The sequence below is a fragment of the Panthera pardus genome, unplaced genomic scaffold (assembly GCF_024362965.1).
Source record: "Panthera pardus isolate Hobbes unplaced genomic scaffold, ASM2436296v1 HiC_scaffold_17, whole genome shotgun sequence".
In the NCBI taxonomy this organism is placed as follows: Eukaryota; Metazoa; Chordata; class Mammalia; order Carnivora; family Felidae; genus Panthera; species Panthera pardus.
In genome coordinates this window covers 21,865,089-21,890,075 of record NW_026526732.1, presented here as the reverse complement: position 1 = coordinate 21,890,075, position 24,987 = coordinate 21,865,089, and the positions used below count along the sequence as shown (strand labels likewise).

The following is a 24,987-nucleotide window of genomic DNA, read 5'->3' as shown; positions in this document are numbered from 1 at the left end:
AGGTGGTTAATGAAAATTAAGAGGAGAGGAAGAGGGGAAGAGTCTCAGCCCCCAGGATTCTCCAAATGAAGGACTCTAGTCAAGAAGGCTGGTAGTTCTGGGCATTTTGGGAATGTTCATTCTGGACTCTAAGGTTGTCTAGACTTCTGCAAGTCTAATCTTGATGAGCTGAAGAGAGTTTTTCTCTGGTTCTGGAATTCCTTGGGGTCACATTGCTCTTTGGGGGTACCTGGGGACTCTTCTGGCATGACCGAATTAAAAGGCAACTCTCAAGCTTCCATGAATTGTCGTCTGGTCTTCCCTGAAACACACAGAACTAAATGGAAGGAGTTCCAAAGAGGGAAGCCAGACAGTACTGCCACAGCTTTTAATTCATTGGGGTTGTTGGCTTCAGAATGCCTACAATGCTCATTCACTGATTATTTATTGCTCACTGCTTTTCAGTATATATTTTTGTCTGACTGTAATGACCCAAAGTTCTAATTATAGAAGACACATGGTCTCCAGTTAAAGTTTTTCTGCCTCAGTTCTATAGAAAATAATAGCATTCCTACAAAGGAGTGTGAGGTCATATTTGGGTGCTGCAAGCATTTTTTTCTTTTTCTTTCTTCCTTTTTTTTTTGGATTTTTCCCCACGATTTTTTGTTTGAGAAATACTATTTATTGGGTATTTTTGTTTTATTATATGGATTTATTAGGAATCTAAAAATGAATCTACCAGACTCTCTTAGATTCCTCATACTGTGGGGAAAATGAGTAATTAAAGTCAGAAAATCACTATGTGAATATTTAGCAGTCTTGAAAGGACATGGTTTTGCTCCTATTTTAGAGAGTAGAACTTGTCATGACCAAGTTTGAAGTCAGATCACTGGAATGTTTTTTCCATTCAAGATTTTTTTCCCCCATTCTCATGAACACTCATTTGCATGGATTTTCCTATATCTTGAGATATATGTTTATGAAGATTTCTGTAGCCTGTAGAACATAATAGATCTTTAACTGGAATAAAGTGAGGGATTGAATTTCACAGATACTTTGTTTTTAAAAATCTAGCTTTTTAATCACTAAAATTACTAAAAGAATTAGTTTTCTATTGACTTTTCATGACAGTGACTCATCATCAGTATGACTCACTCAGCTCTTCCTAAATAACCTCTCCTTGTACTATGACATTTCAAGTGATTTTAATAAAACTCCTTCACTGCTGGGATGAAAGTCCAAAGTGAAGTGTTTGTATTTGAACCTTACAATTTCTGCCCCCATAAATTGAGTGCTTATTTTGTTGCATTTGCAACACATATATCTAAGATGTGAAGAGTTTTGCCAAAAGGTATTTCCAGAGAGAGAGTTTCAAACCATTCTGGATGCCTGTAAATCTTACAGACAGTCTTTGGGTTGACTTTAGCAGCTCTAGAAAGTGAAAGTAGGAAGACATTTCCTCCTGTATTTAACAAACTTGAATTCATCACGTAGAAAGTAGGTAAGAGGTAAATAATCTAAAATTAGAAGATGCTCAGGAATTATTGGTTATATCTAATTTTGAAAATACAATCTTTGGAGAATAGATTAATCGTTTTTGCAGTAGTTTGGGGATGAAATGCAAAAGTGCTATCTCTGTACTCCAGTGACTTTGGAGTAAGCATGCTGTTGAACTCGGGCTACTTCAGAAAGTCTTCAGGATATCTCCGAGTTTGTGGGTTTTTGCGTGGTGGTTTTTGCATTTTCAAAATGCAGTCTTCTGATCAGCCTCATTAGTCATTAGAGAAATGCAAACCAAACCATGACATACCACTTCACACCTACGAGGATGGCTCTAATTAAAAAAAAGGAAAATAAATGTTAGTGTGGATGTAGAGAAAATGAAATCTCTGTGCATTGCTGATCGGAGTGTAAAATGGTGCAGCTGCTATGGAAAACGGTTCCCTAGAAGACAGTGTCTCAAAAATCTAAACGTAGAGTCACCAAATAGAATCACCACATGACCCAGCAATTCCAATCCTAGGTATGGACCCAAGGGAACAGAAAGCAGGGACTTGGACAGATACTTGCACGCCACTTTTCATCGTGGCTTTACTCATGATAGCCAAAAGGTAGAAACAACCCAATTGTCTATCAACAGATGAATGGATGTGGCATAGTATGGCATATGTGTGGCATATACATACAAGGGGATATTATTCAGCCATAAAAAGAGATGAGATTCTGACACATGCTACAACATGGATGATCCTTGAAAACATTATGCTATGTAAAATAAGCCAGACACAAAAGGACAGATACCGTATGATTGTGCTTATATGAAATATCTGCAAGAGGCAAATGCATTCAGAGAGAAAGAAGATTAGGGGTTACCAGGGAGGAGGGGGAATGGGAAGATTATTGAACTTTATTTATTTATTTATTAATAAATTGTATTGTATTGTATTGTATTTATTATAAAGTAGGCTCCACATGCAATGTGGGGCTTGAACCCATGACCCCAACATCAAGAGTCACATGTTCTACTAACTCACCCGGCCAGGTGCCCCTGTGAATGGGAGAATTATTGCTTAATGGTTATAAAGTTTCTATTTGGGCAGATGAAAAAGTTTTGGACGTAGTGGTGATGGTCACACAACACTGTAAATGTAATTAATGTCACTGGATTGTATGCTTTAATATGGTTAAAATGGCAAACTTTATTTTGTATGTATCTCACCACAATTTAAAAAATTTACTAATGCAACACACCAAAAACCTTTGAATTATAGACTTTACATGGATGAATTGCACAGTATGTGAATTATATCTGAATAGAGATGTTAAAAAAGTTTTGCAAACAGGAGTGCAAGATAAAGGGGCATGAATTCTGAGTTGATCTCTGGTACCACCTAAGTGTGTGCTGACATGGCTAAGCTTCCAACATGTCTAGTTTCAGGATGGGGTTTGATCAGGTGCTCTTCTTATGTACTTTCCTGCTCTTAAATGCTCTGATTCTGTGATAGTAAGACAGGTAGTTTGGGTGGGTTAGGTTGGTTTCTCTGCTGAAACAAACACTTTCCTCCAATGCTAAAAATGACAGAAATCCTAAATACAGTGCGGGTGGGGCTGTGGACTTTCGGGAATCAAAGGCTTCCAGAATTGCCATGAATTTGGGAGCAGAGTGAATGGGTCATGCTAGCAGAGCATGTGTTTGCTTAAAGAGGTTGCTTTTCAAAGAATCTGTATTCCTTTTTTTTCTTAAGTTTATTTATCTAGAGGGGAGGGGAGAGGGTCAGAGAGAAAGGAGAGAGAATCCCAAACAGGCTCTGTGCTGTCAGTGTGGAGCCCAAAGTGGGGCTTGATCTCATGAACCGTGAGATCATGACCTGAGCTGAAATCAAGAGTCAGATGCTTAACCAACTGAGCCAGTCAGGTGCCCCAAGAATCTATATTTTCTTAAAAAAACATTTTTGAGCATGTATTTCTAACTCTGTACTCATCTTTTTATGGGTATAAAGAGTTTTCAGGACTGAAAACTTTCTAATGTTTGGATTATTTTAGAATTACTCCTTTAACGTTGTATGTGAAAACCCTCTGTGTTTTCTCATAGATATGCAATTATGTTTAATTAAATATGCTCTTTTTTGCTAGGTATTTAATCTGAGCCTTTTCTTATTCTGTCTAGAATGCCCTTGTTGTTGTTGTTCTTCTTCTTGTTCTTCTTCTTCAATGTTTATTTACTTTTGAGAGAGAGGGAGAGACAGAGGCATGAGCAGAGTGGAGGAGGGGCAGAGAGAGGGAGACACAGAATCTGAAGCAGGCTCCAAGCTCTGAGCTGTCAGCACAGAGCACGACATGGGGCTTGAACTCACAGACTGCGAGATCACGACCTGAGCCAAAGTTGGACGCTCAACCAACTGAGCCACCCAGGTGCCCCAAGAATGCCCTTCATCTTTGCATGAACCAGACTTCATCAGTCCTCCAAGATATATTTTAAATGTCTTTTTTCCCCCCATGAAACTGACTTCTGCATACTTGAAGTTCATTGACTGAACACAGACTCAGGAGTTTGTGGGACCTGGTTCCATTTGTGACTGTCACTTACAAAGTGGGTGGTGCTGGGCAATTCATTGAACTTTTGTCCCTGGATCACAGGCTTCTTATGTGAAACGTGGGGTTGTTTTCCCGTTATTCTCACTTCACCCATCCCCGCATCTCCTAAAGAGGCCATCGACTTATTTTTTGCTTTTTATAGAGTGAAGCGAAAGTCTGTTTCAAATGCAGTTTTTAAAAAGCTTTAATAACTTCAAAGTGTAAATGTGATAAATTTACAAAGATAACATGTGAAATGTTAATTATCTAAACTTCTCAATATACTTAGGTAATTCTGACAATTTTGAAAAGCACATGTTAAGGGTTTTTTTCAGGCCCTCTGAGGGCATCAGATTTTGAAACAAATTTGGAGTCGACACAGTCTGATTGAGAGCAGTCTGTCTCCTCTTGTCTCTGTGTGTTTACACAGTTGTAATCTTTGTCAGATTATTCATAATATTTACATATTTCCATGTGCCGTTGTCATGCATATTGTTTCAATAAGTGAATCGATCGTGTCCAGAGGCCGATAAAGTGGGTGTGAGACAACGACAGAGCTCGCTGAGCCTTGGTAGTGGGTTTCTTTGGGCTTGATTAAATAAATGCACTACCCAGAAAAAGTAGAAGTGGGAGTGTGGTCTGAAATGCTTTCATTGCTTTCGAAATAATCTCTTCTGCTAATGAGAAACTGGCTTTCTAGGGCGAGTTGCATTTCATGAGAGGCTTTAATAAAGCCAATCCAAGTTTTAAATCATCCAGGAAGACATTTCTCTTTTGGCTTAAAGTCTAGGGACTTCTTTTCTCAATAGCTGCATTTTATGGAACTCACGTTATTGCCAGCCAATTGGACACTCTTCAGTTGCTTTGAAAGATGTACCGGGGGATAATGCTTTCTCTCTAATAGTAGTCGAATTTTAATGGTGGTATACATGTTCCTAGGACTTGTGTGTTTCCATAAGGGAAACAAGTCCTAATTTTTCCGCCACCTTTCCAGTTTAGGATTTAAATTGAGATTTGTTCCTACGTTCTGCTGAAAGAAGTTTTGATACGCATTTGAGCTGGTGAAGTGAAAAAAATATTGCAAGCCAGTTTCCTGGAAGATTTATCAGGCAGTTTTGTTGATGTTTCTTGCTTCACTTCTCTTACCCATCACAGAAATAAAATTCCAGGCTAGGCAGCAGCAAAGGCCCTTGGATCTGTGTGAGCATGTCAAAAGCATTTTAAGAAGAGCAAAATATTTTAGAGGAAGAATTTGGAAAATCAGCCTTAAGGGATTTAACACATTTTTCTTCTCCTAATTCAGTCCCGTGTTTGTCCCTGTAAGGGAAGAAAGGTCATTAATGGATAAGATTTGCTAAGCTCCAAAAGACTTTCAGAAACTAAAGGTTTTCTTGAATACAAATCTAAAGAGAATGCTTGTTTGGAAACTGGAATGAATGTATTTAGAGTGTAAATTATACTAACTTATTTACATAAAATAATCCTGTTCTATGTAAGATTGTGTTGTCCATTTGCACGTTTTTATTTTGGAGAAATTTAATGACAGATTGGCTTGATAATGGACAGCTGAACAACTTCGAGACTTTGGAAGTTTTGTATACATTTCTAGGAGGGCCAAAATGATCGATCAGAAATGCATGGCTGAGATCTTCAGTTGTCTTGCTACCACTTTGCTAGCATATTTTCAACTCCCAGAGCAGGACCTGGGCTGGGATTGTCACCTTAATTGTTGTGGTGCAGAGGGCAGTTCTCTAGTAAGTGTTCCAAATTTGTTACATTTTAATCTCATAATTTAAAAGCTACAGGCTAATTCTAGTTCTTTTACTGAATTCCTCTCTAGTAGAAAATAAGGGTGTGTGTGTGTGTGTGTACGTGTGTGTGTGTGTGTGATTGAAAAAGGGGAAATGTGAACTAAAAGCCTTATTAATATATGAACTTTTTCCTTCCCTTTTTTAACTGTATCAGGAAAATGAATACAGATGAGTGTTTATATAAATTTGGGAGTATTTTTGAAATGTTTGGATGCTGGATAATTTTTCTTTACAACCTCATACTTTATTTCATATTGGTTACTTAGACTCATATTCAAACTTTGATTTGACCAAAAGATCAAATATATTATAGAAACATCAACTTATTTTTATAAACATCTCCATATGGCAGGAGTCTATTTTTAGAATTTGATTTCATTTTTTATGTGATAAAGTTGAAAAATCTTACTTATCATTTGGTAAGGTGTGGACACTCATTTCTTTGTCCAGTGTATATCTGTAGAGGAACCTACGAAGTATTAAATATTTTAATATGGTTTTGAAAATAAGAAGGTTAAGTGCTCAGGAAAGAGGATAAGGGAAAACGGTATTTATTAATATTAATCCCTTAGAATTTTCCCCATTTTTATGGCAAAAATATTTGAAGTTGTAAAATGTAATGAAATTAGGAGAATTTAATATTTGTGGCTTTTATATATATTTTTGTTAAGAGCCTGGTGGAATCATTTGTATGTTAAAATTTACAAAAATAAATCCAAAGGTTAATGGGATAAATAGTTAGATTTTCTCAGTGCTCTGAACACTGATACTTAACATTATATTCCTCTTGGCGGGGCTAGTCTAGTGCTCACTGCAGGTTGATGTATGTGGCTACCTTATATTCTGCGTATAAGCTCAGTTCTGTCCCTCTTGGGCGTGATTGCAAGGTGGGGGCATTCAGAGTGTGTAAGCAAGTCCTCTTGGTTAATAAATGGCTTATATGTGGCATTGATCGATGGTAGAAAGCCTGAAATCAGGTCTGATGCTGACTGCATTGTCCTTTCTGGAAGGAAGGCCACCTCGCAGTGCAATTAACATCAAGAAGGTTCTGAGACAACAGTTTTGTTTTTCATCCAGTTGCTCCCTTTGTGTCTCAGAGTCAGTCTCCAATTACCTTTATGGATGTGTAAAAGTGCAGTCGTTCCTGGAGCTGCTGCTACGGTATTTATTTCAGGAATGACCTTTTAATTGCAAACTCTCCTTCCAGAAGAGGGTAAGGACCAGAGATACCACAGACTTGGTGAAGTAGTGGCTGAACTTCTAATGACGCTGTTAGGGATGAGTGGGGAGGTCTGTGTTGAAGGCAGCCCTTTGAAATTGATGGACAGAGGGCAGAGCATACTTGGGCCTCTGTGTTATTATTTTGCTGTTATGATCTGGGAGGCAGCCTGGCAGTATGGATGGAACCGGGACAGGCAGTGTATTTATACAGACAGGCAGAACCGCAGCTTTCTACGCTGTTCAGATACTCCTGAGGCAGCTTTCAGAACCAGTTAGAGATTGTTAATGTGCTGTGCTGTAGGCTTTAAGCTAACAGTGACTTGCTGGTTGTAATAGAGAACGGGGGGGGGGGGGGCAATTGAAGAGTATATGATTAGGAGTAACCGAAAGGGTAAAATGGATATTTATCTGCCATATTTACATGTATTCTGTAGTAATAATTATAGCAATAACGATAACAAAGAGCTCAATGCCAGCTCTTTGCTAAATATTCTCCAGTCATATTCACCAATCTTTACAATGCCCTTGCAGGCTGGGTGGTATTTATTATCTCTATTTTACAAGTGAGAACTCTGAGGTGAGGAGGCATTGTAATGACTTACCCAAGGTCACACACAAAGTGGACTGGGATACGGAGGCCTCTTGTGTTCTGTAGCCCATGTATCAAATGGTTTCCTTGTACTTGGTAAATCACGCTGCTTATCTTCAAGAAGTTCAAGATACTGTAGCTTTTAAGGTCAATTTTTATTTCTTCTGGCTTGGAAGATGAATTTGTAATCAAAACCAAAGTTGATCATTTTCTAAAACACGGCTCTGATTTCTCTACTTGTAAAACACGGAGGTTGTATTTATAGATCAAGATCATTAAAACCTTGTCATGTCAGTCTTACTACAGGAAAACAGCTTGTGGAATAAGTAACCTTATACTAGTTTTTGTTCTGGAGGGTGTAGGACCTTGTATGAAGAGGAAGAAGATCATGAGTGTCTTTGTTTTTAGTGGATAACTTCGATTTGTGTTTGGGACATGCTAATGTCTTTATCTTGCTGAAATTATACTTAGAGAAAATGCAACAGAAAGTCTTATGTATAACAGGGTGAAAGTGAAGTGCTGGTTCTGTCCCACACATGTGGATGTAATGGTTGGCGGTGATATCCCCAGGCTTAGGGATGGACGGGAGGGCCAGCTCCCTGGGGAAGGTGCCTGAACCTTCCTCTGCTGCAGGCATTAGCCAACTCCGTCAGCCATCATCTTTCTTAGCTGTGGATCCTTGTGCCTCATGAACTACTAATAGGACTGCTATTTTAAACTCTCCCTGATGGGGATGATTGTATTTGGTACTCTGAAGGTACAAACTTTCATTCTTTTCCCTTCTCTCCTTTTCCCTCCCACAGATGAACACAATGACGTGCAGAAGAAAACTTTCACCAAATGGATTAATGCTCGATTTTCAAAGGTAACAGAGACTTTCAAACACTTTATGGTGATTCAGATGCCTCTTTCTGATTGATGGAGTTTGGTTGGAAGTGCAGTGAATTTTGCCATGAAATGTGACCTAACTCTAGAAGTCTTCTGAGTATGCAGATACATTTATACTTTCTTTATTTATACTTTCTTTATTCTCTTCTCCAATATGTTTAAGATTTAGTGGTGTAAACACCTTCATGGTAATAAACAGCTCTTTATTTTTACCTGGCACTCTCCAGATATATGCCAATAGTTTGCTGCTTTTGATACTGTGAATCCTGGGTACATTTAGGAAATGAATATATCATTGGGCAAATTTTGTGTTCATTTTGCTAGATAGAAGATGATTTCACTTTGCCTGGTAAAAATCAAATTATTATTCGGGCAGCTTTTCTACCCTGTGCAGAAATGCTTAGGGATTTTTAATACCTGTGGATGTGGCTAATAGTGTTTATCTGCATTGTGGTCCCCCCCGCCCCCGCTTTTTTTTTTTTTTTTTTTTTTTTGGTGAACTTCTTCACTTCTTTCCCCAGGGATCCACTCTTTCTCAGCATTTCTAACCACTTGGAACATAATCCGTGTTTTGAGCGATATTCCTTTTAGGGGCAAAGCAAACTGAAAGAGAAATTGGCAGTGCTGTTTTCAAACTTGTAATTATCCATTGGTTATTGCCATTGGAATTTGGTCCTCTAAGTTTGAAGTGGGAGGAAAATTTTCAGGACAGCATGATAGAAAGATGGGTAACAAAGGTTTCTTGGAGAAACATAATCATGGTCTTTTAAATAGTCAGAAAACTACTTTATTATTATTATTTTTAAGAGGGAGGGAGAGAGAGAGAGAGAGAGGAGAGAGAGAATGCATACCTGTGGGGTAGGGGCAGAAGGAGAAAGACTCCCAAATAGGCTCCACGCTCATTGCAGAGCCCAGCTCGGGGCTCAATTCCACAATCCTGAGATCATGACCTGAGCTGAAATAAAGAGTCAGATGCTCAACCGACTGAGCTACCCAGGCACCCCAAAAGCTACTTTAAGTAAGAGTTATTATTTTCAAACTTTTCTCTTCGAGAAGGTTGCAGAGGTCAGGACCATAAACATTGGTATTTCTTTGAGGCGAGGTGAGAATGTTTTAGATTACTTTTAGTAGCAGCAGGGTTTGAAAATTGTTCCACATCCCAATAATTACGGGTGATTATTTGATTGCAAGTGTTTTCTTTGGTTTTGCAAGTTTGTGTTGAGGGATGTTTTTATTTTGCCCCTGAGAACGTAAGGGTTGTGAAAACTGACTTTGACAGAAGGATCAAGAATATAGAAGTGCTGGGGCGCCTGGGTGGCGCAGTCGGTTAAGCGTCCGACTTCAGCCAGGTCACGATCTCGCGGTCCGTGAGTTCGAGCCCCGCGTCAGGCTCTGGGCTGATGGCTCGGAGCCTGGAGCCTGTTTCCGATTCTGTGTCTCCCTCTCTCTCTGCCCCTCCCCCGTTCATGCTCTGTCTCTCTCTGTCCCAAAAATAAAAAAAAAAAAAACGTTGAAAAAAAAAATTAAAAAAAAAAAAAAAAGAATATAGAAGTGCTTGCATAATTGGTGGTTTTATGTGTAGGATTATTCCAGAGCAGACACGGGTATTTGGGGGGAAATTTTAACTTGTTCTGTTTAGAGACATAGGTAAGTAAGTAACATCCTGGGTGCTTTGGATTTGGCATTATTCAAAACTTTTGAAGTCTCCATCTACATGTGACCATGTTCTGAGTGACATAGTTACAGCAACTGAGAGAGTCTGGATATGAGATACTTCATTCCACTGGTTTTATGAGTGGCCAGGTACATAAGATCATCTACCCTGATTGTTATTGAGGATGATATGGTCATTTCTAGGTGGAGCAAGTTAAGCAGACCTACTTTTTAGCAGCTTAATGTAGTCATTGGGAAAGAATTACCGTAGAGCTGATTTTAAAGATCGTTTGAAAGCATCGTAGTCTTGATAGACCTGTGTTTGGGGGACATTTGAAACGGGGCAAATTACTTTTGCCCCTAGTTACAAGAATGGAGAGAAACAGTGCAATTGGGCATGGAAAGGTGGAGGGTAGGAGAATAGAGGTGACAATTGAGAAAGAAGAATTGAACATGTTTAACTTGATGGGTATCGCCATGAATTTGGCTCAGGCAAGATAGCACCTCGGCAGTGTGGGACAGACTGTTGAATGGGAGCATCTCCCAGTAGATCTGCTTAATCTCCAGGCCCAGAGCCATCAGTGATGCAAGGCTGGCACCAAAGCTGTACCTCGTACCCCGTGTGGCTGAAGTACTCCTTCTCTAAACTTTAAAACTTTCCTCACTGCAGTTACTGTCCCTTGACTTTTTCTCCATTGGACAGTTCTCAGTGTCTTTTGAGCATTTGGCTCATGTGTCTGAATTTTCTCAAGAAATAGCTCAGCGTTTATCACTGGTCATTAACATCTTTAAAAAGACCTGAAATGACACAAAGTCGAGTACTACCAGAATTGTTTACTTAATGAACTTGATCTTTAAATTTGTACATTTATAATGTGTATATTGTTCTGTAATATTAAGTGAGGGTTTTAAGCCCCATGTAAATTATTTGCCCCAGGAAGGTTGTAATTATTGCCAGGATGGTGAAGAGACCAGGTAATTATTATCATTTTTAACATTTTTAACATTTCAACAGTTTCAGTTATGTAAACTGACAGAGAAGCTAAACGCTTATTTTGTTTGGAGAAAAAGTATCAAAAGGAGAGCTGACCCTGGGAACATTTCCTTTCAGATTACTTCTAGTAAAAAATCAAAGTAGAAGGAAAATTTGATGGTTCTAGAACACACTTACCAAAGGAATGGTGAATATTTGGATATAAGAAGACAGAGGGTTCATGGCAGTGGCATTGAACTTCATCCACATTTTTTCTTTCCTCTGGCTGTCTTAAGTCCATAAATCAGATTGCTTCCACACTGGTGATCAGGAAAGGGAATAGCAAATTTCTAGGCTGGGAGATTTCCAAAGACTCCCCATACAGCTTAATTCCACTGTGCTGGGAGAAGGTGGTTATTTGGGCATTGTGTCACTAGGTAATCCAGAGGTTTGCATGAGGAAAAAAAAAAGTCCTGTTGAAGAGAATGAATTTGATTTCATTTATTTCTTATCCATGTCCTTTGGTATATTGTGAAGTTTAAAATAGAATTATTGATTGAGTCTGCTGCTTCCCTGCAGCACGGGTCTCTTTCCAGAGCAGTAGAGCCCTTGTGTTGAAAAATGCAAACAGACACTTGACAGCATCATCTGCCGTTTAGGAATTTATTTTGAATTCTATCCCTGGATATTTCCCTCATGGTCCTCTCCCCAGCCCATCTCAATCAAACACCAACTGTTGTTGATTCCACTACCTACATATATTCAAAATGTCTATTTCCCTCCATCTTTTTAAAAAAAATTTTTTTAAACATTTATTTATTTTTGAGAGTGAGAGAGACAGAGCATGAGCAGGGGAGGGGCAGAGAGAGAGAGAGAGAGAGAGAGAGAGAGAGAGAGAGAGAGACAGACAGAGAATCCGAAGCAGGCTCCAGACTCTGAACTGTCAGCACAGAGCCTGACGCAGGGCTCAAACCCACAAGCCGTGAGATCATGACCTGAGCCAAAGTCGGATGCTCAACTGACTGAGCCACCCAGGAGCCCCTCCCTCCATCTTTTTGACACCACTTTTTGCCAACTCACTATTGTCTGAGTTAGGAAAAAACGTGAAAGACTTTAAGATGGGTTGAAAGATTAGTAGGAGTCCTGTCAGCTCAGACATCTGGCTCATTGCCTTCCCTTATCTTTGAGCTACTCTGCAACTCTGAGAGTTGTAGAAAACAGATAATAATACAAATGATTCTTATCCATAAAAATGCAAAGTAGGTGGAATGCAATTGATTACTGTCCCTTGAATAGACATGTTTTTGCATCTATTGCAAATTTATTTCCACTTTCCTTTATTGCATGTAAACAACATGCGGTCTTTTGAATTCTCCTTTGAACTGGTTATAGCACCATACTGGTTCTCTCGTTAATTAATGAGTTGAAGCCTTTGACACGTGTTGATATTACACGTGCATAAGAGTCATGATTTTACGGTTTTTTGAAAATTATCCCTGAACATGTTGTCATAATCTGCCAGCTGGTTCTACCTTGCCAGGCTTCGCCTTATCCATTCCCTTCCTTCTACTTTCTACAGAGTAGCAGGAGTGATCTTCAAGTGTAAGCCTGAATGCCCTTTTCTCTTCAACTAAATCTTTCAGTGGCTGTCCATTGTTCTTACTTGGCGTGTAAGACCCTAAATCATTGAGCCTTCCAATTTACTCCTGATTGCATTTCGCTTGACTCTCGCTTCCTCTTTATGCTCTGGCCATTGCGATGAGCCTTCTCATGGCCTCTACCCTGGCTCCTTCCTTCATTATTTCCTGGCCAACTCTTCTTATTTCTTGCCTGAGCTTAAATGTCATTTCCCGAGGGACACCTTTTCGGAGCTTCCAGACTAGGGTAGATATGCTCCGTACTCTTAAAGCATTATCCTTTGATGCACTTATCATAATTGTATTTTAAATAGTTACATCTGAGAATATTTGCTTCTCCTCTCTGAGATAGTGGTTTGCTCTGTGGGTGCAGGGATTGCCTGTTTTGTTCACTGGCACCCCTTCTGGCATTTAAAAAGCACCCAGTGAGCGTTTATAGACTTAATAGATTAGTGAATAACAATGGCAGAAACATACTAAAATGCCCAATACTTTATATCCATAAACCAGTTGGAGGTGGTTATATTGGAAAGAGGTAGGAGTATAGAATTGAGTGCAAAATAGCATAAATTGTGTTATTTCATGGATATGAATACATTTTGCTGCATTTACTCACAAAAATAGACAAACAAACCTAGCTATGCAATTTCCTTATTTACCTGTTTTTTGGAGTTGTGCTGGAAAGATTGTTAAATCACCATTTGGATTTATACATATGATTCTCACATTTGCTGCATAGGATTCTTCAAATAGAATCCTCCTATTAAATTTGGTGATGAAAAATGAGATTTAAAACCTAAAATCAGCTCAATTCATTCCTTGATAAGGGATTTGGTAAAGAGCTTGAGAATATTGCGTAATATGGATCTAAAACCATCCTGTGATTTTTTTTCACTATATAAAGAAATATGATAGCTAAGACAGCATTCACTATAAATATATATTCTTTTTGCTGAAAATCCTTGTTAATATGTTACAGAGATCTGCTTTGGAGTTTGGGAATCCTGCGAAGTCACATAGCATAGAATAACTTATGGTTGTTGGATTTGAAAAAGTTATGAAGGGTTCACAAGAAAATGATTATCTAAAGGAGCTAAGAGTTAGGAAATTTAACACTTATTCCTGGATGTGCTGCTCATTTATTTATGACCTCAGGCAAATTATTAGCCAATTTTTCCAGGTCACTTGGTTTTTATTCCTTTAGCTATAAAACACACTTGATCATAATTACTTGCCTCATATTGCACAGAAATATTGAGGCATTATTGTGAAACATTATAGGAGATTGCAGTTACTTAGGAATGCTAAATTAAGACCCTCTCAGGTAATCCTAACTTGTGGTACCCCTGGTCTGTGCTACACATATATTTTAGAACAGAAATGGAAAAAAAGCATTGGCTCATTAAACCCACTTTATTCCATTGTCTGGTGGGTAAAGCTTGAGTGTTTTGTTCCTTCTAATTTTAAAAGCCTCTGGTTTGTTAGGGGGCCTGGTCTCCCTGGGAAGGCAGCGATGGCCTCATTGCTTCACCGCTGGGAACTTTTTCCTGCCGCCCAGCCTGCATTTTCTTTGGCTGACTTTCAGAACTGCTCATCTGGCAGAGCTGAGACGTACAAATTGCAGAAGCTCTTTTATCAGTTTGGTGAGGTGATTCTCAAACGTGGTTTAGCAAATAAAGGTTAGGCAGAGAATATGCAGGCTTAAAAATGCTGAACTTCAGTTTGGGCAGACTTCTGCCTTTCCCTTTTCGAAGACAAAGAGGTGCAAAGTTTTCATATACGTCACAAAATTCCAAACTTGAAATTTAAATTGATGGAGGATAAAGGAGGAAGTCTCTGAAGCGTTTTTTGTTTTTTTGTTGATTTCAACATGGAGAGCTATTCAAATGTGTTCCTTTTGGAGAAAGTTGGACTTTGCTTTTAGCGTCCCATTGCTTTCTACTGTTTTCATGTTGGAAGTTGATGATCACAAAAATGAGAGTGGGAAAAGATGTGTAGGGAGCTTTGTAGAAGATGGGGCAATAAAAGCAGTCTGCAGAAGTTGGGTCCTCTTTTCAGTCTTGTGAAGGAGATAGTACAGGCTTCCTGTGTGCTGTATCGGTGCACCTACAGTAGAGATCTGAGCTTTGCAAGTTAGGCCCTGAGTTCACCGTTGATTTATTTTCCTGACCATGAGTATGGCAAGTCAACTAATTGTTTTAGGTGCCATAACCATTCAACTGTTCCTTAGGAAGTTTTGATTTGTATTTACTTACCAATACCTTTAAAAAGCAAACAATAAAACGCACTCTGTATTCCTAAACAGTTCCAAGCCATGTTTTGGCTACGTTACATAAGTTTGGTTTTGTTGTTGTTTGCTTTCATTCAATTTGATACCTTTTGTTTGTTTTGGTTCTAAACATTATACTTGCAACATGATTTTCACCTGGTTACTGTGGTTAAAGTAAAAGTTGTTTAGTAGGCTGTGTTTTATGTTTTGTACATATTGAGTACTTAATAAATGATTTGGACTGAGCCTATTAACGTTTGTAAGTGTTAAGCAAATTTGATAATATTTGCTGAGTCTGTAACTGATGCTCAGTTTTGAGATGGATTGGATCAGGAAAATGCCTTTTCACCCATTACCTGGAAAGGGGGGAGCAGAGCCACATACCTTGTGCTTTTCCACTCAGTCTGTGTGACCCCACCATCCCCACCTTCAGAGATGGGCTCTGATTGGTGCAGGGGTGGTAGGCCTGGGCCAGTGTAGGCTGGAGAGCTCTCAGGAGAGGATTGTTGAAGAGATGGTGGTTTTTGGGGAAAGAAGCTCTTCCTGTTAAACAGCTAGGAGACACTGGACCTATTTTCAGCTGTCCCTAGCCTTAGGAAGCCTTTAGGTCCAATTGCTACACATAGCCACCCGCCAGCTATGAGTGGAGGCAGATCGGGTTGGGTGGGGGTAGTTGATGCTGTTAGTTTTGCTTTTACCATCTGTTGGGGAAATTAAAAAAAAAAATCCTGCCAACAAAAAGACCTCTATTCGATATAGAATACAGAGCACACAGAATTTATTTTCGGGTATTTCTATCAGATTTGGTGAATGTAGGCAGTTGGTGAAAAACTGGAAGGTCTGGACAGAATTTCACACATTATGTAGTAAAGTTGAAGAAGGAATGATGAACACTTACCTCCTGGAGAGAAAAATGGATGCAACTTGTCTGGGCCTCTGTCTGCCTCCTAAGAGACTTGATTACTTTGAGGTCATTGTTATCTTGCATTGGAAAACTGGAGATGGGGGTTTATCTAATTCCTTACTAAAAAGTTGGTCCGGTTGTGTTTTTAGGGAGACACCCTAAGGGGATGGAAAGGGCAGGTCAGCTGCCTCTCCTTGATTACACAAAGGAAATGTCATTTCATTTACCTTTATATTATCACTATCAATACTGTAACTAATGCCTTGCTCTCGTCCCATGGTACCCTGTCTTTTGAGGAACTGCATTCTGCAAACATTTCCCCTGCTTTGCCGGTTGTGCATATCTGGAATGAACTGTATTGTTACAGACCTTGCCTGGTATGCACGTGGAGTGGGTTTATTCAGCCCGCAGACCTCACCTGGTTGTTTGTCCATGGAGTATGCACTTGGCCCTGCACCTGGCTGCCAGCTGTGTGAGCCTCACGTGTGGTTCCCTATCATCCCGGTTTATCAGCTCCCTCAGTTTGCTTGCTTACCCAAGATCAAGGTAAAAATTCTGTTACATGCTGTGTGACTTCTGATTCTCTGAAAGATATTATGTGGGTTAGCTTGTGTTTTATAGTATTTTGTAGTTTTTAAGGCAAACACACATTTATTGCTTTGATTCCTATGTGAACGCTACATAAAGCAATGCTCTGCAGTTAATTGTCTCTTGTGTGATTACCTGAGCCATGTTTCTCCAGTCCCTCACTCTTCTTCCTTTCTTCCCCTCCCTCCCTCCTTCCAAGCAAGCTTCTAAATGGAGTCTTTTTCAGTTCTTAAGAACTTGTGCTGACCACCTTGAATTCTTCAAAAGAATGGCCAAGTGCCATGTGTTCACTGATTCTTTAAGTGACCATAGAATGTCTGGCTGGTTTTCTTTTGCAAGCTGTTTAAAGACCTCATTAGGCATTTCACTGCACTCATTTTGTTGTTACTCTTTTCAGTCCAAAGCAATCGTGCTTTCATTCTTTCCCTGTGGGGTGGAATCGAAAAGTTGATGTTGACCATCATATGGTCTTCATTTCATTGGTGAAGCTATAACTTTAAAATTGCGATGAACCTGTATTTATCATGTTGCTTAATCTTGCGTAGAGATCCCATTCTTTGTTTTGGTCTATTATTTAATTTATGCAGTAATAATAATACAATAATCATAATGGCACAAAAATTAGGTGATAGAAGAAATCCAAAGAAAATATTCTTCAACTCCTTTATTTCTTTTTAAAGTTTCATTTATTTTGAGAGAAAGAGAAAGTGCAAACGGGGGAAGGGCAGAGAGAGAGGTAGAGAGAGAGAATCCCAAGCAGGCTCTGCACTGCCAGAGTAGACTCCAACGCGGGCCCCCAACCCACGAACCATGAGATCACCACCTGAGCCGAAGTTTGTCACTCAACTGACTGAGCCACCCAGTGGTTCTATAACTGCTTTTAATTCCACTGCTTTTAATTTCCAAGAGAAAAACTATAATGTTTTTGTTATAAAATGCTTTAAAAAGTATATTTATATGTAAACATAATTAGCCAAAATGGCATTGCTCTTGGGGCTGCTCACTGATGTACTTACTGACTTTTAAGAAAATGAAGAATTATTGGGGGCACCTGGGTGGCTCAGTTGCTTGAGCGTCCTACTTTGGCTCAGGTCATGATCTTGCGGTTCGTGAGTTCAAGCCTCCACATCTGGCTCACTGCTGGCAGCATCAGTGCAGAACCTGCTTTAGATCCTCTGCCCCCCTCTCTGCCCCTCCACTGCTTGTGCTCTCTCCCAGAATAAATAAATAAATATTAAAAAAAAAGAAAATGAAGAATTACAAGAGCCAATAGGGTGCTACGTTTGTATCAGTGCTGAGATTTGCGATTCATAAGTGAAAGAGTCTGGTTTTAAAAATATTAAAAGAGGGGCACCTGAGTGGCTCAGTCGGTTAGGCGTCTGACTTTGGCTCAGGACATGATCTCATGGTTCATGGGTTTGAGCCCCATGTCGGGCTCTGTGCTGACAGCTCAGAGCCCAGAGCCTGCTTTAGATTCTGTGTCTCCCTCTTGTTCTGCCCCTCCCTGGCTTGTGCGCTCATGCTCTCTCTCTCCTTCAAACATAAATGTAAAAAATTTTAAAAAATGTTAAAAGAAAAATTGCTTATTTCTTATTGAATTTTGAAAATAATCAACCCCTTGCCCCAAACAATCAAAAACCTAAAACAATTAAAAAAAAAAATAAAAGAGAGAGATGCTAAAGCTTGCAGTATGTTATCAGAGGTTGGGGACATCAGATTCACCTGAGATTAATCAGAGAAGAATGCAAGGACATTGTGGTATATATGCTGTAGATGTGTATGTGTGTGTGTGTGCGTCCATGTGTATGGTGCACACGTGCATGCACACACATGCAGTACCCAGTGGAGATAGTAACTGAATTGCATAGGCTGCCTCAAATCCCGATTTGAAAATAGGGAGCATAAATAAATCAAAGAATAGGCAAACAGTGTCAAAGGGCTCAAATTTATTGTTTGTAAGATACCGTATCAGATATGTTAGTTGTGAAAGCATTTAAAAACTTATGTTTTCGCTCATCTCCTTATTATACTCAGTTGTAACTTGATTATTTATAATGAGATTAGGGCAGTCATAGGACAGGTTCTGTCTGTGTACTGTATCTGTTACTTGGTACAAATTTGGCAGCTCATGAGTTCCTGCTAATGTGCTCAGCATGCTGCGTTGGTCCTGGTTTTGTTAACATGTCGGTTCTGAAGGCCTTGAAGACAAGGCCTGCATTTGTCAGCCGTGGGTGTTTGGGTGGTCAGTGTCAGCCTGGCAACCCCAGGGAGGAGGCACTGATCAGCCTTCTAAATGGAAAATCCGAGTCCCAATTCTACCTCTGGTTGGTTTGCTATCGGTATAAAGAATTAGCACTTTGTTCTCCTAAGAACTCCAAACTACACTTTCTAAGGTTTACTTTCTTATTCAATATTTGGCAGATCTTTCTTCCCATTGCCACTCCTACTATTGGTGAAAAACTTGACCTTTATGATGGAAATAACTGTTTTGGGAGTACTGAAGAAGGGAGAGAGTAAGCCAGTGTCAGCTTAGAGAGAAGGTGGGGACCCAATCACAGAGGATCTTTTACTTGGAGTCTGGATTGTCTTTGCCTATAATGGAGCCCTTTGCCTGTAGTTAGAGTTATTTTGGCTCTAATGCAGAGGCAGAGGGATCAGTTAGCCTTGTCCTAGAGGCACGAACCAGAGTGGGAGCTGTGATGACAGGGAGAGGTGGTTTTAGAGCGTGTGTTTGGAAGTAGGTGAAGTGGGGAGTGAGTGGAAAAAGTAGAATCTGAAATTACTTCTTCGTGTTTTGGTTTGAGCCAGAATAATGTCTGCTGGTGTTTTGTATTCAGTCATGTTCCCTAGTCTTTGGATGGTGGGGTGTGTGTGTGTGTGTGTGTGTGTGTGTGTGTGTGAATGTGCATGTGGTTCCTTTCCACAGACTTGATCACTCCTTCAGAGGACTCACTGTTGACTAAACTTCTCACATGCACGCGGCTATCCTATGCAGAGGTTGCTACTCAGTCGCCCTATGACTTGGTATGCCTGTGGACACAATTTGTTTATCTGCACCATGTTTTAGGAGACTAAAAATAGCAGGAGATTACACAGATAAACTCAGATTTCCAGTTTCTTTTGAAAAGCCCAAAGTCCTGCCAACAATGGGCTGGGATTCCTCCATGGCCACTGGTGGCTGGAAATGAGCTCTAGCTGTTGCCTTCAGCCTTTGGGCTGATTCTCCGGGTGTGAAGGAGCCCATCAGGTTTGCTTCATGCCGTTGTACCATCACAAGTGTCTGTCAGTATTCATAGCCACTGTTCTCCCACAGACCCGGGCTTGTCCTCACGCGTTGTGATGACAGTTTGCTTGTATCCTCTGACACTTTTAAATCCAGAAGGTCTGTGTCCCAACTGCTGATATTAATACTGGTCCCTCTTGTCACAATGGCAGGGTTAGAGCTGGCATCCGGAAAATGCACAGAAGTATAAGGCGAAAGGGTTGAAGGAGGGGCTGGCCAGAACTGGTCACCTATGACATCGTCACCCTCTGCACTCATGTTGCCTTTTCAGTATTTAAAACTAAATGTGACCCGTGGCTTATCTGCCCCCCAAGTTCAAGATTGTGCATTTGTACTGTTTTGTGTTTATTGGAAAACTATGAGAACCCTCTCTGGTGAATGGGGAGAGTGGCCTGAACTTGGCATTTCTGCAGGGCCAAGCACAAAGAACGTATTCACCAAATATTTGTCTGATTGAGTTATTAAGCTGTATTCTTTCTGTCAGGGAAGTCTCTGCAAATCTGTCTTTGCAAAGAATTAAAAATCTAAATAAGAGGTTGACTGTCAGGATGAATCAGTTTTTAATTTTATTCAATGATGACTTCTGACATTTCCAAACAGTTTCCCAGGGTGGACCCCATATTGAGAGCCTGTGATAGGAAGGCACAGATATGCTTTAAAGTTGTGTGCTTGGGAAAAAATCATCTTCATTTGGAGTTCATTTAAATATGGTATATATTTTGTTGCTCTCTTTGGGAAGTCATTAAATACAACTCCCGCTATTCTGCCCCCATCAATGAAATATTTCCTTCCATAAATGTCAAAGTCTAGTGCCCTTGTAATTTTGGTAGCAGTTTGGCAAAGACTTGTGGATTTGGAACCAGATTTTGTAGTATTAGATCCAGGTTCTGCCTCTCACCTGTCACGTCACCCCTGTTTCAGTTTTCCTGCTTTAAAATACTATTATCAAGAAATAACTAATACATGTAAATAACACATCTAAATCTCTATAAATCTCTTAGAATGTATCTAAGTGGTTGCTATAGCTATGTCTAAGAACATTTCATATTTCCAGTGTCTGTTTTTGTATGGCCCACAAGCTAAGAATGGTTTTTGCATTTTTTAGGTGGTAGCAAAACGTAAAGAATATTTCACAACACGTGGACATTATATGAGATTCAAATTTCAGAGTCTACAAATAACGTTTTATTGGGAGATAGTCATCATTATGATTGGCTCATTTGTTTCTGTATTGTCTGGGATGCCTTCATATTACAACAGGATTGAGTAGTTTTGGTAGAGACCACCTGGCCAGCATTGCCTAAACTAGGTACTCTCTGGGCCTTTACAATAGAAATTTTCTGGCCCCTGCTCATAGGGCACAAAGTATTGAATCACATATGTATAGGGTGTAAGTGGAACTTGCTCTTTGGCATAGGCTTGTTCTTTCCATTGTTCCATTAGGAGTGTTATGAGACACTCCTAAGTTGTATTTGTCATGACTGTGTAGTATTTTGTGGTGACTGCCCATGTGTATGGTGAGTGTGGGTGTGTGCTTTCTGTGTAAGTTTTGAACCACAGTTTTGGATTTGTATGAGCCTAGGTACCTTTCTTTACTCTTTGTCCAATGAGGAGATTCATAGGCTGTATTTCCCCCTCTTTGGCCATCTTACAGGTGTAGTCCTTCTGAGGACACCCAATGGGTATATACACTGATAATGCCATTACTGGACTGGGGTGGGAGAGTACTGGAGAAAGAGACACCGCAAAAACCATATTTCTTCCCGATCGCCATCAATATTCATCTGAAATTGGGAAATAGAATGAAGAATTTGAGCTACTGTTCCTGTAGGGTTTTGTTTGTTTTTGTTCTTAAAGAAAGTGAAGACATTGGTTCTACTGTATGAATGACTGACTTCCAGAAAGATAGGGCTGTGTCTCCATCATGTGTGTTTCAAAACAATGCTCCACAGGGAGGTTTTCTCAAGGTTTGTTGCTCAGGAAATGAATGAACTAGACAAGTGAGAGAGGAAAGGAGTGTCTCATCTAGAAAAATTAATGCTACTTCTTAGGCTTTCTACTTTGCTATTGAGCAACAGTGGGGCTTAGGGAAGAATCTAGGGAGTTTTCTGGTGAATTATGGCTTGTCTCATGATACATACCTACAGCACAGTGTGGCGTGCTCTTGTATATCTTGTTCATTATTTTGGAATGGGATGTAACCTTACAGGCCATCATACTAGAAGATCTTTATGAATTGATACTAACGTGTACTCAGGTTCAGAATCTGCTTTTATATTCCTGCCTGGAAATGAATTATTTGTTTTATTCATCCATTTAGATATTGTTGAAACTTTATGGCACTTTTATGACAGTAGAAACACTGAAGTGATGTTTCTAATATGAATGATAGTATCAACCATTTATTGAACATCTGTCATCTTAGTTTTTAACAGATGAGCAAATAGATGTGGAAAGGCTAAGTAAAAGGCTTTTTGTCAGTGAGGTCATCGATGGATGGACATTCATAATTATTTGTCATATATTTATATTTATATTATGCTGGTTTATGTTATTTTATTTATTTATTTGAAAATGGATAGTGGATTTGAGAAGACCTTACTTCACTGCACTTGTTATCAGTAAGTTTTTAAAAATACAATGTATTGTCAAGTTGGCTAACATACAGTGTATACAGATGCTCTTGGTTTTGGGGGTAGGTTCCTGTGATTCATCGCTTACATATAACACCCAGTGTTCATCCCAACAAGTGCTCTCCTCAATGCCCATCAGCAATTTTTCCCTCTCCCTCACCCCTCTCCCCATCAACCCTCAGTTTGTTCTCTGTATTTAAGAGTCTCTTATGGTTTGCCTCCCTCCCTCTCTGTTTGTAACTATTTTTTTCCCCTTCCCTTCCCCCATGGTCTTCTGTTAAGTTTCTCAAGTTCCACATATGAGTGAAAACATAAGTCTTTCTCTGACTGACCTATTTCACTTAGCATAATACCCTCCAGTTCCATCCACGTTGCTACAAATGGCAGGATTTCATTCTTTCTCATTGCCAAATAGTATTCCATTGTATGTATAAACCACATCTTCTGTATCCATTCATCAGTTGATGGACATTTAGGCTCTTTCCATAATTTGGCTATTGTTGAAAGTGCTGCTATAAACATTGGGGTACAAGTGCCCCTATGCATCAGCACTCCTGTATCCTTTGGATAAATTCCTAGGCACTAATAATGAAACAACAGAAAGAGAAATCAAGAAATCGATTCCATTTACAAGAACCATATGGTTCATCAAGAACCATAAAATACCTAGGAATAAACCTGACCAAAGATGTAAAAGATCTGTGTGCTGAAAACTATTGGTAGTTTTTAAGATTTTTTTTTATTCTAGATAATCCCTCTTTGTTACTCCCATGAGTTTCACCTATATTCCTGTGTCTTGCTGTAAGATCAGAGTTACGCATCTATCCCTGAAAGAGCATCTGTTTGTTTGGTGGCTAGTTCTCTGAAGTGTACTTTTGCTGGTTCAGAGAGGAGGAAGGTAAGAAAGAGGTAGCAGATGATGAGGGCCCCTTCTCCCTTTTGCTTTTACTAATAGCAGGTGGGAAGTCGAAATGTGCAAGGAGCTCTCCCTTGCTCTGCCTCCTGCAGTATTGCCTCTGGTCCCTTGGGCCATAACTCCCACATGGCGTATATCAGTTATTGTGACTGATGGAGATGATCAACGGGTCCCTGACACTATCGCTGCTCACCGGAAGGGCAGCTGGGACTAGAAAAGCAGCTTTGTTTCACACACAAATATGCCATAGTTTATTTTTTAACTGATTCTATAGTGAAAACTTTACCATACTTCCCCTCATTTCGAGTATGGGACCTATTAGAAAAGCCAAGTTAGTCATCATTAGTTGACAATACTTTATACATAATTAAAAATGTAAAAAATCAGGAGGGGAGGAAAAATGGAAAATCCTAAATTTTAGGAAACTTCGGAATGGCTCCCTCCCTCCCCTCCTCCATTTTAGGCTCAGAGTAAAATTGTGCTTCATATGACTTTATGTATATATTTTTAAGGGAAAAGTGAAGAAGATAAAATAGTTATTGGTTATAAAATAGCTGTATTATTATTTAAAAAAATTTTTTAATGTTTATTTATTTTTGAGACAGAGAGAGACAGAGCATGAACAGGTGAGGGGTAGAGAGAGAGGGAGACACAGAATCTGAAACAGGCTCCAGGCTCTGAGAGGTCAGCACAGAGCCCGACGTGGGGCCTGAACCCACGAACCATGAGATCATGACTGAGCTGAAGTTGGACGCTTAACCAACTGAGCCACCCAGGCGCCCCAGTACAACATAACTTTGATTACATTGTGCTTTGTAGTTGTCTGGTCATTTTCACATAATTGTATTTATTTGATTTTTAGCCTGTGATTTAGAGGAAGGTTAAGAGTGGGCTTAGGTTCATCAGTTCGTTAACGGTCCAACTGGAATTAAAACCCAGGCTTCCTGATTTTCTGTGTAGGCATCCTCCTATTGTTTACAACCGTCCTATCACACACACACACACACACACACACACACACACACACACAGAGGCAAGGATCTGCCTGTCAATGGTGGGATTTTCTGGCATCAGACACTAGGGTATGTTGGTCGGTGGAAGTTGATGCTATTCATCAATCAGGGTTGAGAGTTTGGGAATTCTATAAGCTTTGTTGTTCGAGATACTGGACTGGTACTGGACTTAGATACACAGCCCGAAATGTCTTAATTGTTCAGAAATTACAGCTAGAAGTATAGGTCTAGCACCGGAGAGCAAACATTGTTGACAAAATGACGTGCTTCTGTAGTGGAAATGCTGCAAGACAGCATCAAACCGTGAATGTAACGTGAGGTGATGGAACGGGAGAATCTGCACACTTTTTTGGCCTCTGCACACAGGTGCTGTATGCCCATTTATATTTTCAGTGATTCTCTGTAGCATTCCTTCTCGGGAACATATACCATAGACAAGGCATCTGGACTTTGGCCATAGCTTTATTTGCTCCCTTTGTAAGAAATAATGCAATTTATATTGTTCATCTTAAAGCATTTGTTATGGATTTCAGAGTTTTCTGTATTTGTATTTCTT

General features: G+C 39.7%; 1 protein-coding gene across 4 annotated transcripts in view; it reads left to right on the top strand.

Annotated features, from left to right (window-relative positions):
• Window positions 1–24,987, top strand: part of UTRN (utrophin) — a 487,285-nt gene that overhangs the window by 70,832 nt on the left and 391,466 nt on the right. For all 4 annotated transcript variants that reach the window (XM_053904408.1, XM_053904406.1, XM_053904407.1 and 1 more), the window contains exon 2: window positions 8,478–8,539. In XM_053904408.1, the coding sequence (XP_053760383.1) occupies window positions 8,478–8,539 (62 nt within the window). The remainder of the gene's footprint in view (window positions 1–8,477; window positions 8,540–24,987) is intronic.